Source organism: Hakea prostrata, chromosome 8, assembly GCF_041222555.1.
Source record: "Hakea prostrata isolate BN-2017 chromosome 8, UWA_Hpros_2, whole genome shotgun sequence".
In the NCBI taxonomy this organism is placed as follows: Eukaryota; Viridiplantae; Streptophyta; class Magnoliopsida; order Proteales; family Proteaceae; genus Hakea; species Hakea prostrata.
Genome location: NC_142607.1, coordinates 2,027,047 through 2,047,754, shown reverse-complemented (window position 1 = coordinate 2,047,754; position 20,708 = coordinate 2,027,047). Strand labels below are relative to the sequence as shown.

Here is a 20,708-nt window from a genome sequence, read left to right as displayed (position 1 = left end):
TAATGCAACTCAAAATTATGGCTATAAGTATTCTTAATTTAATGAAAACTTTTCTTCATATCAAAAATAAAACTACAACTAACTTTTCTTTTGTTTGCATTTCTAAACCTAGGAATTAGGTGAAAGAGATCATGGTTGGGTGAATACAATGAAATGTGTAAAATGCGGTAAGAGAGATCAGGGTTGAAGATGATGGCAGGTTTTGGTTGGATAATCACATGATGGAGTAGAAAATCACAATAAGTGCTGGATAATGGTCTTTCGTGATGGCATTCTTTTCCAAAAACATTTTCTAGTATCGTCGGAGCATAATTTTGAATTTTTGATCATTTAGTATTCGTTTTGATAACGTTTCTGAGCTAAGAGCACTGTTTTATAAATAAATAAAAACATTATTTGGCCTTTTTATGCTTAAAATATGTTTGTATAAGACTGATGAACATTGATAAACATGTTTTCTTGATCGAATTTCATTTTAAACAGGTATTTATAATTAACAAAAATAACATTATCACTTAAATTTCTAGAAAGGATGACCATATATACTTATCAAGTCCATCCAAAATAAAATAATGTTGTCACAAACTTGAGGTAAATACATCCGTCCCAAACCTGCAATGTATTTATACATACAACAGCAACCCATATCAAATCAAATATTATATAAACACATCGTGCTTTAGAACTAATACCTAGGGACAATATCACGCATACAGGGTCATAGTAAAGGAAGAGTACCCAATAAAAATATATCAGATTTGTAATCCTCACCACCTACACAAGGCCATGGAGTTCCAAGTTTTAGGTTTCAATTTTCAGGTGTACATGATCTTGTAAAGATGATGTACACATAAAGGAATTGGGAACTAAATTTACACCAATATTTGGTTCTTCTTTCTCTTCATTCTCTGTCACTTCTGTTCATTACCAATAAAAACCGTATAGGTAGAAACAATCAGAAATGATGATTTTAAAATGATTATAATCGGTTCAGTTTTGATTTATGTCCATTAAACCTTGAACCGAAAGAAAAGCAAACCGATAAACACCTCCACTCCCACACTCCCACACTCTCATAGCTTGTTTTCACATGGAGGGATGATGTTACAAGGGACATTGAACATGATGTGCAAGCAGAAAAAGGAAAGGCATCTGTACAATTCAAAGATGATCAGCTATGACAGAGATCATCTCTTCTCCGCATATATGTCAAAAATTGTGAAGGCAATTCAGCAAGAAGGGACTGGACAATTGATGTTTCTCTACCTGCAAGTGTTTTAAGTGAAGTTATTGCCAGTCAGTCGCCAACGGTAAGAAGATTGGAAGTTACAAAAAGATGTTTTCCAGTAGAAATAGTCGATATAGATACTTTACCTTGTATATCCCGGAATGGAACAAACTGCACTATATCACGTGATGCAACCCGTCCGCTCGAGCTTTCGAGCTTCTCACATTTATCAGCATCCAACACCTGCACAACAAAGAATGACAGAGAAACTAAGCCCGCCAAGTTTGAGAGCAAAGTAACCTTTGACTCGCTTACAATGAGGAAAAGGGGGGGGGGGGGGGAATGTACCTCCATTTCTTTGAAGTCAGCCCCACCAACTCCAACAATGAGGACTGACATTGGCAGATCAGATGCCTTCACCAAGGCATCTATGGTTTCTTGAAGATCGGTTATTACACCATCCTGAACAATGGGAACACAAATTAATGCACCAAAACATCAAGTGAAAAAAACATATCCTATGCTTTTTTGGTTGTACGCTGAGGGCGGGCACATCAGGGATAACCCCACTTGTCATTTCATGAATAAACTTTCAGCATAAAATGAGGTTAGCCAAGGGTTAAGACACTTCACAAATTAGAAGAGTGTCACTGCACCATAAAGGAACCTAGGAGTATTTCTGTAATAAAAGTGTTGAATGGACCTTGAGTTTAAAATGTTTTTAACTTCTTGAGTTCAAATTTCACAAATGAGATGGATGTGGAATCCTCTACCATATGGGCCCACCCATATTTGACATTTTATAGTTTTGATACACAAGGAGTTTCACACTCCTGCCTATTCATTGGCATTTGTTTCTGGCACATAAAAACCTACTCAAATTAAACTTCAAAAGGAAGGTCAAGCTCCACATAAATGATTTGAGGAATGACTGAAGTTGATGGCAGGCCATCAGTTCTTACTTACCGTGATTATTAGTAGAACAAAGTAATTATTTTGGTTATTTGCAAGTGAACAGCTGGCTATTGAAGCAGCACTGTTGACCACCGGCCCAAATAAGGTTGGCCCAGCAAGGGATACATTATTAAGGGCGCTTGCATAAGCCATCATGATACCTTGGATACCTTCAACCTGGAAAAGATATAAGAAATGAAGCTGCTAAGTAAGATGGTTTCAACCTGGAAATAGGAAACTGTGCTAATTCACAATGATTAGATTAAAAACAATTCAAGCTTGTTAGCTATTTTTCACCTCGCAGTGGTAATTGCTTCCATTCAAGTTGAAGCAGTGTGAGACAGGTCCATCAATAGGTCGAGCTCCAAAACCCCAGGCAGGAAAGCGCTTATCTGAATCATAAAATTGCAATACCTCTCCAACCTCCAAGATTGCCTGCAAAATAATATGAAATTTCAACAACCTAGTTCCTGAATGTATCAAAAACTCAATAAAGAACCAAAATAGTAAAGACCGGTTCCTCACTCTCTGATATGCATTTGGCCGGCCTGAGGGGTCAATATAATGCAAGGAATCTGGAAGGCGAGGGTTTCCATTTGAAGCTGATAAGAGAAATCAGGATTAAATATAGGTATTCTGTCCACCTTAAAAAAAAAAATGCATAGCGGCCATGCCTTGGACAACGTACAATTCGGAGATTTTTGTATTGAAGCTATGAAAAGGCTACTTTGAAAAACAGAAAATGTGGTAATTAATTCTTTTCTCGAAAATCCACAAGTAGACATCAACTATGAGAACACCGACGAAATTGGGGAAGATGAAAATTGGAAGGACAAAAAGACCTAGACATATCCATTATACTCCAGGCTCCAATATCCATTATACTCAGGCTCCAGAAAGTTATATGTAGGGGGGTGCACACCCTTTCAGCGAAAGGTAATCATATCTATGATAGTTAGACAGTGTCAGGTATGGATTATAACTCAAACTTCAGAGTCAAATAATCAGGTGTCAAACTAAATCAAACATGAGTACCTGTAAAATCAATAGCTACCATGAAGTTAAGTTCACAGCCACCAGCAACATAATCCAAGAAAGTATGTTGAACACTCTCAGAATATTTGTCCACATACAGCTTGCTCATTAAGGTCTGAAACAGAAATTAGCAAACTCGTCACCAAAAGAACATAATCTGCCACTAAATGAATGAAAGCATACATTTGATGCGAAATTCTGAATGACCATTACCTTGTTAGAGCAATTATGTCCAACAGAAGTGGGAAAAACTAAATTTTCTCCCACCCCACAACTGTGAAGCTTCTCCAACTCTGCCAATGATTTCTGAAGTTTTCTGTTAAGTCCATCAAACATTAGTAAAATCAGAAGCCCAGTGAATAAAGACAGAAAAAAGATGCACAGAAAATATTTGTTCAATTACCCAATCAAGTCATGTTTTCCATTGCAATTGAAGTTGAAGCATTCTACAATTAATGGAGAGTCCTGTACATTAGAAGTATCAAATGATCAGAGATGCAAATATAAACAGGATACACAATGTCTTTTAGGGAAGACCCTGCATCCATTTCCACAAGATGCTTTGGACATGCGGTGCATATAATCATTGATGTTAACTAGAAAGGAAAGTTGACTCATTGGGTGAACCACAGCCTCAAAACGCATCAACTTAAGAATCCCAAGATTATGATCCAAGAAAATACAAATGGAAGCACACAATCACTGAGAGGTCAGGAAAAGGTCCATGAGTCAGCTAACTGGACGGGCTTTGATGGTTGACATTGGGCTTGTATCCATCCAGTGAGTGATTCAGACTCAATATGGTTCACATGTCCAAAGTGTACAACATATGCCTTGGACAACAAAAAGAGGTCGAGTCTTAACCAAAGGCAAGGCACTGTAAAGAATTACTAAGCTCATGATGAAGAGTTTCTCATGCCTTGCTTCCAACTTGCTGCATATTCAAGAATACTGGCTTCCACATTGGATTGAGATCGTTCTTTTTTACTTCTGTCTTACAAACTTGAATAGGGCTCCCATTCTCCACCATTTTTGAGATTACCAAAAAGGGATCCTGAAATACAAGACAGAGCATATTACCACTCCATTTACAGCATTCGGACATAACATAAGGCAGGAATAATTTAGGGTGGACCCATACAGATTTTGAGAATAGATCCTTATTTTCTAGATCTGTGCACCGTAAGACAATCTCAGCTGTAGTTTTCGACCCTACACATTCTTCAGCCCGAACAGTTAGTTCTCCCAAGTTTTGGGATTGTGCAGATCCAGGAAATTTCTCTCCATGTACAAGATTTAGTGTCAATGAACGTGTTGGTCTAGTAACTATCTGCGCAAATAGTAACAAACGCAAAGTATGCTTGAAAATAGATACAAAAATGCTCTCAATAGAACCCACAGAACAACAATAGAGCCAAAAATGGATTAGCTTGGGACCACAATTTTCTGGAAATGTACAATGGATGTTGTAAGTTAAAAAGAAGGAGAAGAAGTAAAAGTAAGAACAAATCAGCGAGAGATTGAGTGTGTGTGTGTGTGTGTGTGTGCATGCGTGCACCTGCCATTGTGACATGATCTACAAGACAACAGAGTTCTCGGGTTACATTTTTACTAAAATGATCAGATGGTTAACGAGTTTCCAAAATTATTGATATGAGCGGACAGAAAGAATTACTAGTGGTTGAAAGATATGTGTAAGACATATCGCTCGCAAGGATAAAGGCCTTTATAGAGAAATATGTGCATTTATCCTTCCCCATGGAGAAACGGGATGACCTCTGAATCGGGTGTGAGCAATTGAAGTGACAGTGTCATCATTTCACAGAATGGAGATTAAAACTTTAATTCACATTGTATCATAGTAAAATTTCTCAAATGATGACCAGTAACAATTCTAAAAATAAAATGACATCTAAGAACTAAAAGGTACATTCAAGACTGTTTGACAGACACAAAGCATCTATATTACATGAACAGTCAAGCTCATTGATCCAGAATGACCAAGGTAGGCCACTTCCAGGATTTGAAATAAAATAGAATCAACAACTACCAGGCACCATGTGGGACACCAGTATCAGTGTCACTGTCCACATTACACAATTGTTTGTGTAATCTACATAACTTTTGAAGCAGGTATCATAGCCTGCACCCATACACTCACATATGTCCACTTTATATAAGTCTTTGGACAAGAAAATCCTATGGTCAGAACATGGCTGAGTTACAATTTAACTCACTTTCAGGATGCTTGTAATCAATGTTAAAAATCTCCTATCGTCTTGGTGTCTCAACAATCAAGAAACAAGATATTGCCAAAATCTCGGCAAGAGATGGTACACTAATGTGCCATGTTTCGGTTGAGTGTTTCGGTGGGTTTTAAGTGGTATTTTGTCTGATTTCGGCCAATAAACAGGCAACGTTATTTTTTACTAAAACCTAACAAAAAAAGGCCGCCTTGATTCACACATGCCTGGCTGCATGCAGACGAAGCTGAATCATGTATTTTCACAAATCTAAACATGAATACACAGCCAACGCAGAGCTGTTATAGTGGTGAAACCAACACCTCTTAGTGAAGAGGTCAGTGAAGAGGTCGTGGGTTCGACTCTTTCTGAGGCATTTTAATATACCCATCTCCCGGCTTAATAAACCCCCTTTGTACAAAAAAAAAAAAAAAAAAACATGAATACACACAAAAAAAAAATGTTGAAACTTTCATTAAATGCAAGAACAAATATTGAGAAGTAGTCATCTCAATTATAACTTAAAAGTTACAAATTACAATTCATATTATACAACCCTTTGAAATTTCTGAAATACCAAATTTCGTTGAGATCTCAGCGAGATGTTGTCAAGATTCAGTCACTGTTGACTGAGTTGACCGAATCTTGTTTTAAACCATGTTTCATCTCGCCAAGGTCAAGATGGCCGAAATTTCGGCATAATCTCACAAGAATTCAGAACCTTGCTCATAATACAAGTATAGAATAGGTGGCATATCAACTGAATCTTCAAGTTCAGCTGTTCCCATAAGATCATGGGAAATCTGAGTTCAAATGGCATGATTGGCATCACAACCTTGAGCTTGGCGCAACTATTTGCATCATTCAGTGATTGAAGAAGAATCAAGTTATAAGAAAGCCTTACCTTAGACAAGGGGCAAGTAGCCTCCCCAATGAATTGCTGCTCATCCAGTTTAAGCATCTGCATTAATTTTAAATGTAATCATTATAGATCTATTGATTAGCCTCACAAAATCTTAAAGTGTGTATCTTTTGTACACAAAACGTATGCATTTTAGAGACAGAAAAACCAGCACATTTAACATTCTCCAAATGACAGGTTAAAATAAGCAAAAGATAATCAAAGCCACCAGTCTGTGCATCCTTTTATTCCTTCTTTTTTTCTTTCCTATTCTCAAGTAGAATATACCAAGGTTAGTAAGGCCTCAAAGTTTTTGGAAGGCAAACAAGAGTTTGGAGAAGATTTCGGGCATTAGGTAGAATGAAGCTTGAATGTAACAATTAGAATAAATACAAAGCTGCTCTGTTTTGGGGCAAGGAACAGTACCACAAGCAGTAACTTTGATAGAAAAGGCAGGAGGAAGAGAAAGGTGTAATGCTTTCTAGCTGGAAGTAAGCACATAAACCAAGCACTAAATAGATAATATGTACACAGAATTTGAATCCACCTATATACATCATAGATGTTAAGAATTGTTGGGTATTCCTCTCCAAATGAACCATGCAGAAATATCTCCCTGAAAGAAAAAGAAACTTTCTCTAAATATAGAAGTTAGCATAAGCATAAACTACTACATTTCCAGAAAAGAGTCCCTTGCACTTTAGGACCCTTTCAAGGCTTGCTGAAGAACTGAACTTCCTAAACTGAAGAAACTAAAAAAATCTTTGATCCACACAGACTTAATAGTTCAACTCTCTACTGAACCTATTAAACAACAACCCTACAAAAACAAAATACAACAGTCAATAACAACATCCTTCCTTTCAAACTTGCAACTGCACCACTTCCTTCATTTTCCTTTTCTCATGCCCTTTCCACGGAGATGCAGAGCAGCCAGTGCAGGGATACCTATAGCATACAGCTTAGCATATTGAACATAAAGCATGAATGAATAGGAACGTATAGCTTGCATTTAACATATGAACCCTACAACTCCTGGCTCTACAATGCTCCTAATGTCACAACCTTAGGAAAGATAGCACTAGATCCTAAGTCCTACCACTTCTTTATTGTATTCTCTAACTGGGTGCATTTATTCTGGCATAATGCACAAGAGAAGACACAGGAAAGGGAGCACCCAGAAATTTCTTTGCACAGCAACCTGTGATTCACATGAATCACTTTATTCTACTCTCTAACATTCTACACTATTGATGCTTTAGTTTGATCCCAATAGATTTTGCTCAAACCCAAATGTTAACAAGAAGAGAGGGTGAAAATGGAAATCGTCCTTGCTCAAACCCAATGCAAAGTGGGAGGCTAAATTCTCATATTCATTCAATCTGCCCACCTTATATTTCGGCACACCCTCAACCAGAAGCAGATCAGCGTGCTCAGTATTATTTTTCATGAGGAACGGCGATCAGGAAATTCTAACAATTGGACGTTTAGCAAATGATGTAGATTGATCACATGTCAAAATTCAGATAGAGATTCAATACATCATCCCATATGCAGGCATACCCTTCAATGTATGTCAATACAACCCACAGTGCCTTGGTAGACCCTTGCTTATTCAAAACCTTGTCTTGCCCATTTGCAAACTTGGAACTGGGCCGAAACTTGCAGGAAAAGAGAGGACTTTGGTGTCCACCAGTCAATGGAATTCCAGTTATAGAAAGTGATGTTCGTACTTCAGAGATGAAAATTCATGTCTGAGATAATCATGCCAAGTTAGGGAACAAAATGGTCTAAGGAAGCTACTTATACAAAAGACTAGAATCATTAGCGAATAGAAATAATATACACAACACCTGGCCAAATAATTAGATTGGATAGGAACAGTGGGCAAGGTCAACATCCTTAAGGGTGGAAATTAGCAGAAAATTTTTGATTATCAAGGCAGATTATGACAGAAGAGGCCAAATCAGATTCTATTTTCAACCCGCATTGTATCACTATATATCTTGTCTCACTCCTAATAATAAGTACTTAATTTTGTTGGTTGTACGGAACATAAATTGCATTAAGGATATTGATCATGCAAAGGAGGCTTTTTTCCCAAATCATTTTAAACTAGAGCATAATAATTTGTGTAGTGCTCAATACTCATATTATAATTCATGATAGTAAATACTTACCTTTTAATTTTCTCAAGTCTTAACCTCAGAGACAGATAACGTTCTTAACCCCCCCCCCCCCCCAAAAAAAAAAAAAAAAAAAAAAAAAAAAGGGGAGAAAGGCAGATACAACCCTCCTCTGCACCCCCTTCCCTGAGGGCAGCTTCTTCCAACTTCAAGACACATCCTACTTCTGTGATCTGACCTTTTAAAGACACAGACGAAGACGCAACCCCCTTCAGCACCCCACTTCCTGGGGAATGCTTCTTTTAACTTCCAAAAACATGCTAGTTTCATGATCTGAACAGCCTGTCTTGAGCTGGTACTCTAAAGAAAAACTTAAGGAAATGCAGTGTACCATATATCTAACCACCATAATATACATGGCCTACATTCTCATATAGCTGTATACCAGTGATCAACTGGACTGACATGTAAAGTACCTACTTAGACCAAATCAAGTATGAATCACCAGTGACATGACCTTCACTCCAGCATGATGTCAGCAACAAAACAGAAGGAATTTCTGTCAAAAAACTTATACCATACAACAAATTAAGGAGTAATCTTCAATTTTCTAGTACGAACTCTTCAATTTCACAAAATTTAATCTTTCATTTTTCACAACAAAAATATAGAAGAAGCAATTAACTATATTACATGATGGAACCATAAAAAAAGATTTCTGGGTGCCAGAAGAAAGAACTTTTAGAATAAAACCTCTCAAAATATCTACCAAATATTGGCCAAGAATGAGTTCATAACTGAATAATTGATTAAAGCCAGTCTTTCCAGTATCCTGGAGAATGATATAATAAGAACAAGAGGTACAAACATAAAATCATCTTATGACAGCAGCAGATTGAGTATACTTTTCCCTATTAGAGAAATCCCGAAATAAATGATATTTAGACAATTCATTACACCAAAGAAATCACTACACATAAAGCCTAAGATACGAATACCTTTACGGGTACATTGTGAAACTGTGTGTCAACATCATAGAGATGAAACCTGTGACATGGCAAATAACAGTATTGCATAAGAAGTTGTGTTCTAATAAATAGGAAGGATAAAATGTAAGGTAAGTATGCAATGGTGAAACAAATATTATAAAAGCATGAAACTTACACTAAATTCTGGACAACTTCAAAATGGTAAGTTATTATATGTTTTGTAATCCACGCAGGATTCAACGAATTCAGTATTACTTCAGTGCGACCAATCTCATCAAGTTTTCCATCTCTTCCTTTTGCATAAAGAACTGCCATTGGGTCACTCTACAAACAAAATAGAATTTCTAAGATGGCCAGCTAACAAGACTGTAGCAATTGAAAGATTTCGATAATCCATTGATCATGTTTTAATAAATGAAGTTGTGAATTTAAGGTGGTACAAAACCTAGAATCAAGAAATGGGAGATATTAAAAGTATAATACTGGTGATAATGTAAGAACAAGATGCTTCCCTCCCTATGGATGTGGAATGAAACTGCAAGCAAAATGAGTAAACTGCCATTGCCATTTTAGAAGTATTCTTATTTCCCAGCGTGAAGATTCATGTGATACCGAACCAAGTACCTACATATTAATTTTCGACTGTGAATCCCAGTCACAAAAATAAAAAAGATTCCATGGCAGAGATGCTACAGAACAGTGGGCAGATCCAAAAACTAGAAGAAACACGGGAGAAAAGATGAAGGAAGAGCATGGAAGAAACTGACTAAGAGAGAAGACAGTACCCTACTAGATCTCTCACTTTAATTTTTTATGTCAACTATAAAGATGAACACGCACAATTATGCCCCTGTATCCTGACCAAGTCCTGACCATAATACTAATTAAATAACAATACGTAGACGGTAGACCAGAAATACCCCTTCAACAGTCCTATGTATATTTTCACAACCACCAAGGAGTACATTTTGGAAAATTTCAGCAAAGTACACTTCTTCAAATGTTCTTTATGAAGCACATCACACTAGTTCCAAACATGTAAGTAAATGAACTGGTTTATGATATCTGAAGTTCTGAACTAAAACTATTCCAGAAAAATCAGAAAAATCTCATGGACAACTTAAGTTTCACAGTGGGGTTTTATTAGTGATCTCTTCATTCTTACGGGATCCCCCCCCCCCTTTCATTTCGTTGGATTGAAGTATGCATTTCTACTTTGGACTTCTCAATTATCGCCAATGGATCCCCTGCTAGTTTTCCTTCCATCAATATTAGTATCCACCAAGGATGTCCCCTCTCCCCTTTCCTCTTCTCTCTTGCCTTAGAGGTTCTCTCCAGAATCCTTTAATCCAACATTGATCAACTTCTCATCTCCCATGTCCTAAATGCAAAGCCCTCAATCTAACCCATCTCACTTTTGCGGATAATTTCATGATTTTTTTCTAAAGCCTCCTCCTCTTCCATCTCCACCATTCTCTCCTCCCCATCTCTCTTTAACTCCCTCTCTAGCCTCCACATTTAATTGGAGAAATCCACCCTCTATTTGATGGGTGTCTCGGAATCAATCAAAGTCTCCCTCCGCCAGCTTACTGGCTTCACCCTTGGCCCTCCCTATTGTCTACCTGGGGCTACCTCTCATTCTTGGGAGACTTACCAACCACCATTCCACCCCAATGCTTGACAAGAAATAACTCCAACTTTGGAAAGGCAAGCTTTGATTGTTTGCTAGAAGGGTAGTAGTTCTCATCAAATCAGTCCTTCATTCTCCTATCTCTACTGGTGTGGCATCTTATCCATCTCCAAAGCAACTACCAAGGCTATAGAGGCTCATTTTTGTGTCTTCCTTTGGAAGGGCCACAAGCATCCCTCTTCCTCCACCCTTTCAGGTAGACAATAATCTATATGATGTAGCCCAGGGTCACTGGGCCAGTCTACAAGATCTAGAATTAGGGTTCAGCCGTAGATTAGGGCTTCGGTGGTTCTGGTTCTAGGGTTTTTAATGGATTTTAACTGGTCAGCAGCTAAACTAGGGTTTCTATAGTTGCTGCAATTTTAGGGTTTTAGGGCTTCTCTAAGTGCTGCGGGCCTTTGGGAGGAAGATGCGAGCTAGGAGAGGGGAATTAGAGATGGAGTGGGGACAACATACTTGAAGGGAGAAGGATTTAGATTGAAGCTTGAAGAAGAACACTTTGAAAAAGGTGCCGCAGGGTTTCAAAGCCCTGAAGCCCTCATGCGCACTTCTTAGCTGCAACTCTCAATAATCTCATTCATCAATCAACTGATTTGAGTTACAAGCCTAGATCTCGGTTTAAAACCTACTACAAGAGACTCCTACTTGGACTCAACGATAAGGAATCCCAAACTGACAACTAACTAAAACTTCTAATTAAATTGGACAACTTAGGAGTCCTCAACTAATTAATTAAAAGGACTCCGACATAAACTGAGACTCTTAAATAACTTACCCACTAGGACTTCAAATAATAAAACAAAAGTAGATAGGACTCTCCAAAATATCTGCAACTAACCAAACACTAGTAGGGTATCGAACTAGGGATGGACAATGACCAAAATACCCCTGCTAAGGTTCAGGCCCTCTTGGTAGTGGCAAAAGTTGTTTGCAGACTTGGGCTTTCTTCGGGCTTTCCTAGAAGGCCCCTGGCTGGTTACATCACTATTGCCCTAAAGCTTAAGGGGAAATGGCAATCCAATGAATCTAGGATTACAATATTGCTAGTCTGTTGAAACTAATTTGAAAAATCTCTTCTAAGCACAACTCCATCTTGGTTAACTGGGTCTACACTCACCTCCTGAAATCTGATCCATTTTGACTGATACTCTTCCCTCAAACCCTTACTAGGTCTTGAGGAAACTCCTCCTCCTTAGACCCTGTGCCCTCTCAGCTTCCTCCACCATGGTCTCTAATGGTTCCTCCATCTCCTTTTGGCTCAATCCTTGGCACTCAATGGGTATATACTACAATCACTTTGGACCACGCATTGTCTATGAGTTCCGCATGACCAAATCTACCATGCTTTCTGCCTCCATATCAAATAGCTTCTAGTCTCCCCCACCCCAATCTCATTTAAGTCTCACACAAGTTTGGACCTCCCTCCCCATCCCCACCCCTCCATGCCTCCACAATGATAGAACCATCTAGCTCCCAACCTCCTCAAGCACCTTTACCATTTCCTCAGCCTAGAACCTATCCTGTACCCCCAAGCCACAAAGTCCCATGGTCACTCCTGGTTTAGTTCAAAGGAGACATCCCACGTTACCCCCCCTCACTCCCTTAACCATCGCCTTTCCACCGAGTCATTTCTTATCCACTTGCCATATCCCTGTCAACCCTGATTGTATCCTTTATTGGAATGATATGGAAGACCTAGACCATCTTTTCTTCACCTATATCTTCTGTCATTCCATCCAAGGAAAAGCCATTACCTCCATTTGGCCCCGCTCTCAATGTTCTCATGGGTTTGCTCTGGATTGGTTGTGGATTCTGAGATCCTTTTTGGCTCTACTATTCGCGATCATGTAGGTAAGTTGGTATTTAACACGGTCGTTCCTCACTTATAGTGGGAGAAAAACCTTAGGAGATGGACCTTTAACTCTAAATCATTGGACTCAATTTGGAAAGCCATCTTTTATGGTGCCTCCTCTAAGCTTTAGTTAGGTCCATCCCCCTGTTGTGGACACCCCAAGGAACAAACTCGTTGTTACCTGGGGTTTAGCCTCCTCTTTTCTGCCTACTAGTTGAAGGCTAGCCTTCCACCCTCCCCTTCTCACTCTCCTCATTATATTTTTATCTTCTTCCCCTTTTGGAGTTTTCGGTAATGATATTTTTTCATCCTCTCTCCCCCCCCCCCCCAACCCAACCCATCCACCAAAAAAAAAGGGAAGAAGAAAAGAAAAGAAAGTCCCCCACTAGTATCTCAAAATCCATCATACCAATCAGCGCATCAAGTCCATCTCAATATAGAGGTGAAGATCAATTTCAGACCAATTAGTGAATTAAGGACATGGATCCATATTGCTAGTTTCTTCTCTCTCTTTGACCCTCCCCCTCCCCCTATTTTTATCACCAAATCTGTCCCATACTCTTTTTAAGAATTCATATCCCTCTTTCCTTCCTTTATGTATCACTAAGATTGCGTGTAATTTAACAATTATAAACTACTAATGTCTTTGCCTTGTCTATCGCTTAACTCTACCATCCTACAATTAAAGACCAGATCAATAAGGAATAAACATAAAGCTTAGGATAGGAACCATAAAACTGTGGCAAAAACGTGTCAGCAAGAAACGATAGGAGGCAATAAGTAAGCATTTCTGCTTTCCTCCCAACATATATGTACTCAACATTAAGGATGTGATTAGAAGTGATACCATTAATATGCTGAATAAAAATAACAAGGGCTACATAAACTAATAGCAGAAGGGGTGATGTCAAGTAACAGACCTTGGAAAAGACATCTTGATCTCGTAAGTTTGATGCAGATAGTGATAACTGTTGGCCAAAAAAAAAATTACGGGGTCCAAATCAATACTTAAATAAGCTAAAAGTGCAACAAACACATTTTCCTTAAGCAATAGAAACGTGAAAGTCGGTTACATCAAATTGTATAATCTCAAGCATCTAATACAGAGTGTACATGCGAAACCTACCAGAGCAGCTAGCCATCCAACAATCCACCATTCAAATAGCGTAAATCATAGTTGTGAATTCATCACCTAGGCACTCAGGCACCCAATGAATTCTTTGGTGTCTAGGCGGCGGTCACCTTAGTGGTATTAAACGCCTTGGCCCTACTTTATTCCAAAAATCATTTTTACGTTAATGAATTTTTTTAAATAGTCACCAAGAAATATTTGTTATTTCATTTACTTAAGGTACTATGTATAAATAAGCAAAAACACCACTACTTGAATCCAATATAAAAAAAAGAAATAAAAATAAAATTCCAAAAGGATAAAAATCATCCCCCCCCCCCAAAAAAAAAAGAAGAAGCCAGTTAAATAACATAGAATGGATTTTGACAATTTTAAGTTTTCTTCTTTTTAATGATGAGACTTTTCTCAAAATCTAAAAATTACAAAACCCTAACATGATTAGAAAAAAAAATTGCTAAGAACCAAAAGTGCGACATAATATCTATTTGTTTTGACAAATAAAAAATATGTTCATTCAAACAGCATTTACACACTAAATACAGTATGAACAGAACATAACTCCTTCAATATTAATCAAAATTAAGAAATATTGGATTAGCTGGAAAGCTTGTTTTGTGCTCGACTTAACACAACAAATCTCATATAAAATTCAAATCAATTGAATTGAACGGTCAAACTTCACAGAGAACATGAACACTCTCTAAATTGAGAGTAGTTTAATTTATATAAAAAGTCACATGTAAAAATAAAATAATTTGTCCAGTCAAGTTATAGAACAAGAACATAGTATGAATTGAGAGTAGTTTAATTATTATAGATAAGATCACCTAAGAACAGTGTAAACCAACAATTCTTTTGATGATTTCGAATCTCCAATAGCTTGCTTCTTCAGTTCTACTGCATTCTAGTTCTAAGTTGATTTTTGATGATTTGATGTGGCTTAATATTAATTCGTATGACTGGATGTGAAAGCTTTATAGATGAATAGATCGATGGTGATATTGATGTATAAGGTATATACTGTAGCATACTACGTAATGTTAGATAAGAGGGGGAATAAAAAAGTGACACTTGACATCCTAAGAGGGCGCTTGTCATGTAAAGCACTTAGGCACCAGTCCACCCCCTTGGGTCACCTCGCTACCTTGACAACTATGTGTAAATCATCACCATCCAAACTTCAATGAGCAAAACGACTACAATTTAAGGGAAAACAGTAAAAACTGTTATTTAACAGCTAGAAACTTCTTCTGTTTTTCCTTTTTCTTTGGGAAAGAGGGACGGGGGCAAGGTGAATAAAAATTCATTACCAGAGAGAATGAGGTGTCCACATGAACCAACATTGAGTTGTCTTAAGAATTGACAATGTTGGCTCTGGATTAAACTGACATAGGGAAAAAAGTGAATTCCATGATAGCAGCAACATCCACAAAAGGCATTTTGAGGCTTGAGACCAAAGCATGGTTTGCTGTCCTTTGTGGTTGACTTTTTTAAGACCTGTTTTATAACCAATAAGTAAAAAATTGATTGGGAAAACTGTTGCGCTTCCAATGATTTTCAAAACATAACTTGAAATTTACAAAAAATTCTGCTTCAAGAAACACTTTTGACCTTTTTGCAAAGCAAAAGTCAGGGCGGGCTAGATGTGAGTCAAACACTTTTTAAGACCCTGAAGAAACCCTCTCATAATGTGATAGAATTCGGGTTCTTCATCCTCTCTGTCTCGAGTGACCAAGTTCTTCTTCATCTTCTCTATCTCTGGTGAAACCCTATCCCCAATCCTTGTGTAAGGGATCCCCATTCTTCATCTTCAATATCTCTATCACGTGGTAATTTCCTCTGCAACTGGGGATGGATTGGAGCCCCTCACCTAAGAAATGGGTGAGCTTATCATTTTGATTTTTGTATTGTTCTAATTGTTTAGTGCATTGTCATGTGTCCTGGAATTATGAAATTCATGATTTTGCTCGGCTCATTTGATTAGTTGACAACCTGCCATTGATATTTACCATGAATTCCATTAGTAGTACTTGATTTTTCCTTTTTACTGGATAGTCATGATTGACTTCGAGTTTGTATGGCCCTTACTCCAGTGTTTGATTTCATGAACTTCATAACCCTATAGGTTTTGCAGCAAATTGTATCTAGTTAGTTTCTGCAGATCTACTGACCTGCATAAAATTAATTTTTCATGGTTTCACCGAGTCTCATAATGAGTTTGTGGTGTAACCGTGTAAGGCTTAGTCCTAATTATTCTTGGCAGATTGAGAACACATAATCAGTTCTCTAGGGAACTCTACATATTATTAAGCATAAATAGAGTAAAAAAAAACGTATTCAATAGTTCACCAAAACATAAGGGCAGAGAAGACAATGGCCTTGCACACATGACTCACATAACTGTAGGTACAACATGGAAATGGTGGTTCAAGAACTGAACAAATGCAGTAGCAATTCTTGATCATTCACGAATCATGGCTTATAATGATGATGCTTATTTGTTAACCATGGAGCTCTCCTTGTGTATCATTTTTCTCACGCTTATTTTAGCAATCAAGTTATTGGGAGTGGCAAATGGCTACTGACTAATGGTTGGTATAGCACTATAGCTTTGTCATGTAGGCAAAGGAAAACGGCTTAAAAGCCTAATTATCTTCAATGGAGCCAATTGGAATGGTCTAGCTTTGTCATATAGGTCCACAAATGAACTGAAGGTATGACACCCTCTATATAATGGCTGCCTCCCAACTAAATGTCATATTATAGATGTCCATTATATTTCTAATAGTTGACCTATATTAGTAATTATCAAAACGTAATAGACATTTATAACATGACAAATATTGATCTAAAGTCCCTAATGGCAATTTTCCCAAATTTAATTACAATAGACAAATCTGTTTATTGAAAGAGATTTTATCCAACACCTGCTGATGCTGAAAATGCTTCCAATAGCAAGTTTCATCAAATGCCTATAAAAATATTTCTGCTTCGAGAAACACTGAAAATTGTTTCTGGTGTTTTCTGAAACAGAAACACTAGGTGGGTTATCAAAAATGTTCATAGTTGCACCAATGGTCAAGTCAAAACCACATACAAAACCAAGACATTGCATGGTTTTTACCAAGATATCGGCCTCTCAGAATTTCAGTTCGATATCTCATTTCAGTGAAAAAGAAACCAACTCACTTGATGTAGATATACTGTCTCAAGAAGATCCAGATGAAATTTCTTGGTGGTTCTCAATTGTTTCAGTAAGTGTTGAAAGAAAACACATCAAAACCTCATTTCCTCCACAAATCTAACCAAACATTGCATGGAACAAGTAAATTGTCTCTTTACAATAACATTCCAAGAAATTTCTACACATCGACATAATCTGGAAGAGACTTCAGGTTGAACACATAAACACCATTTAGAGGAGATTTAAATTCTATGGGACTTGGTTGAAACTCCGACCAGTTCCATTTGTCTCAGTGGATTTTGATTGCCAATGCACAGCTCTCCCCTCAATGCTGATTTTCTGACCAAATTTTAGACAACCAAGCTCGGAATAGGTGGATTTTAGAAAGGAAAAAAAATTGGGTTCTATTTGAACCACATGTGTTCCAACGCTAAAGACTTTGTGGAAAGAATCAGGGTTTTAACTGAACTATATGTACTTAATACCAAAATTTGTGTGAAATTGGTCATCATATATCTTCAACTAACACCACCAACCTAACTTTCTAACTCAAACAAGGAATTCGGCTGTATTTTCAAATACTAAGCATTCCACCATGTTAAAAAGGCTTAACAGAGGCTATCCTACAAGTTTCAAGGCCATACGGCCACTGAAACCAAGGGCAAACGAACTGATGTATGCACCAACTCCAACAAATTTTTTTGTCTGACCTACCAGCTGAGATACTGAGATCATAAACCTTGGCTCAAATCATAACTCAGGTGGACCAAAGAATCCGAAGTTGCAAACCTAAAGCATAACAAGCAGATGAATGGCAGTTACATGAATGACAGACATATCGTTTCCCATGAGTGAATATAGTGCACCTCATAAGCACGTGAGTCGACAAATCACATGCTAAACCATCCAGATGCAAACCAGTACAGGTTTTGCAAGATTTTTTGGTGTGCAATTGAAGAAATCGGATTTGAACTAGTCTAGCTAAATATTATACTGCCTATGACTTGAACAACACTCTTAACACACTTTGTATGACATATATGCTGGATATGTTCTCAGCCATAACTATATATGAGTTTTTTTTTTTTTTTTGGTAATAACTATATATGAGTTAAGTGTAGCAAGACCATGAGACACGATTAATGATACAAGGTCCCTCCATTGCTGCTTCCTTGAAAATGCACACATTTTCCTCATACAAGTTGGTCATCACCTAGTCAGCCACAATTTTAGTCCAAATTCTATCTTCAATTACGAGAAGTAGGAACTTTATTATTCCTCCCAGACTGACATAGTGCCATGATCTAGCGTAAGTATTGAACTTTTAGTTTTTTTTTTTTGGCAGGTTTTGTGCCCTTCATTTCTTCTCGTGCATATCACACCGAAGTAGCCAAGTTGCAAGTTCCTTTTTTCCCCCCTTCGTACCTCGGTTTATTACACTCTAGCAACTACTATGCCGCACAAAATCTAGATACGCGATGCAGAAGTTATAAAGAAGTAGACTTTTTAGGTTTTACTTGTACAAAGGGCAATTTTCGACTTAAAGTAAGCTCACGGACACATAAATGAAAAGTTAGCTCCTTAGTTCCACAGAAAAATCTCTTAAATCAAACTAGAATGGCGAATCCGTTTCCATTTGATCGCTATCTACAGAAACCAGATTGAAGGGCCCAAAGAAGACAGAAAAAATCGACAGACGTGAAGTCAACACTTAACTGAAGTGCAGATAAAAACGAACCTCGATCTGAGTAAAGAGGCCGTTGTATCCACGAGATTTTAAGAAAAAATCGACAGCATCGTTGGGGCCGCCGGCGAGATTGTTGAGCGGAGCAGCTGAACCTCCGACAGCAGATCGACCACCGCCGTCATCGGAGCAGCAGTTTCCCATCCTCTTTTCTAATTCTGTTAAGATAGGAAAAGAGAAAGACAAACTGAGCTACTATTATTTGAAATGGATACACGATGTATATATATATACACAAATATAGCTGTGCAAGTGCAACTAAATCCGCGTCAGCTGTCATGTGTTCACTGTTACAAGTTAGACGAAAGTAGGGAAGAAATGGAAAAGAGGGAAAGCGCGTTGAACACTTGAAGATCAAGATTCAACCGTTGAATTGAAACTGAAATACATGCTTGACTTGAGGTCTCCAGTGGAAATTCACCATTTTTTTCCTATCTTTTTTTTTTTTTTTTTTTTTGAGAAAAGAAAATATTGTTGAAGACTAAATTGAAAGATTACAGTTAGTATTATTAGGATAAGCATCTAGATAAGCATCTAGTGAAGTGAATAGAGTCTTAAAAACCATTGCTTGATAGAGTGAGATTTAAAAACGACATAGAGCAATGGTATAGGTGTATGTAGATTACTGCAAAAAAAGGTAGTAATTTTAGTGGTCAAACATGATTCTGATATGCCCTTTAAGATCGGAGTGTTGGATGTCGTTCTCGGACCATATTTCATTCAACTTCACTACATGGTTCGCTACAGTCTTGATTCCTTGTGCTTCTAACAATGATCCATTGAGTAGTCATCCATTGTGTACGAAGCTTGAAAACTTCATTCATGAACTAAATAAAATATAGACACATATCAAAGAAAAGAAAGAAATACAAAAGCTAACTGCATGAAAATACAAAGTTCGATCCAAACCAAGGAATGGATGTTCATTAGGTACTTGCACGCATTAAAAATTGTTAAGCATAAGTATTTTGAAATCATGCATTGGCAAATGTGGTCAACTTTCTCTATGAGCTAGTGTGCTATGGGATCATTAATTTCCGATGGTCCTAGTTTTAAATCCCTTATCCATTTGTTAATGAACGGTAAGGCCCTTACAGACTACTAAGTTTCTCTCTATCCATAAAGAGTAGCGAGTTAATATGAAAACAAATAAGAACCGAGTCTTAGTATTATTTTCCAAACTGAAATTAGTTAGTAAGGAGTTGCCTAGGTCTAAGACAGAGTTAGAGCTGAAGTATTTTGTCCTTAATCCAAGTGGTCCTGCTGCCCAAATCATCTTCCTTCAATTGCACGAAAGGAAAATGTGCAAAGTGATTTAAAAAGTGATTTGTCATTGTTGTGACAGAGCTCACACAGTGTGCTTCATTGGAGAATCAAGGTTCAGTAATTTCAGCACTGGTTGTCCTGATTTTTTGGCGGTAAAGTCAGTAGTTGACGATATTAACGACCTCCACGAACCCACCGAGGTGTTGAATATAATTGAATGGTCGAAAGGGATGGGGTTAGGCCCGTTAGGGTGAATGTGAGGCAGGTTAATACCGTAGGGTGAATGGTTTTCAGTTGTGGTATAATACTAGTATACTACAGACGTTGTTTCAGATCCAGTAAGTCCTTTTTTGTTACCTTTGGG

The 20,708-nt window shown here is 37.6% G+C and overlaps 1 protein-coding gene across 1 annotated transcript; it reads right to left on the bottom strand.

The window, feature by feature from the left end:
- Nucleotides 1-209: 209 nt before the first annotated feature.
- LOC149006204 (protein BONZAI 1-like) lies at nucleotides 210-19,409 on the bottom strand. Its single transcript, XM_089164607.1, has 16 exons — nucleotides 19,073-19,409; nucleotides 13,939-13,986; nucleotides 9,652-9,800; nucleotides 9,486-9,534; nucleotides 6,365-6,421; nucleotides 4,359-4,547; nucleotides 4,137-4,271; nucleotides 3,621-3,682; nucleotides 3,431-3,533; nucleotides 3,218-3,332; nucleotides 2,708-2,784; nucleotides 2,480-2,617; nucleotides 2,195-2,359; nucleotides 1,577-1,690; nucleotides 1,375-1,471; nucleotides 210-1,266 (listed from the first exon to the last, which is right to left on the bottom strand). The coding sequence occupies exons 1-16, from the start codon at nucleotides 19,220-19,222 to the stop codon at nucleotides 1,172-1,174; spliced, it is 1,743 nt and encodes a 580-aa protein (XP_089020733.1). The 5' UTR covers nucleotides 19,223-19,409; the 3' UTR covers nucleotides 210-1,171.
- Nucleotides 19,410-20,708: the final 1,299 nt, after the last annotated feature.

Coding starts and splice junctions, on each gene's coding strand:
- LOC149006204 (XM_089164607.1), bottom strand. CDS start 19,222: ATGGGAAACTGCTGCTCCGATGACGGCGGTGGTCGATCTGCTGTCGGA. Junction 9,535..9,651: donor GAAGTTGTCCAGAATTTAGT/GTAAGTTTCATG, acceptor GCCATGTCACAG/GTTTCATCTCTATGATGTTG. Junction 3,683..4,136: donor TGCAGCAAGTTGGAAGCAAG/GCATGAGAAACT, acceptor TCTAATGTACAG/GACTCTCCATTAATTGTAGA.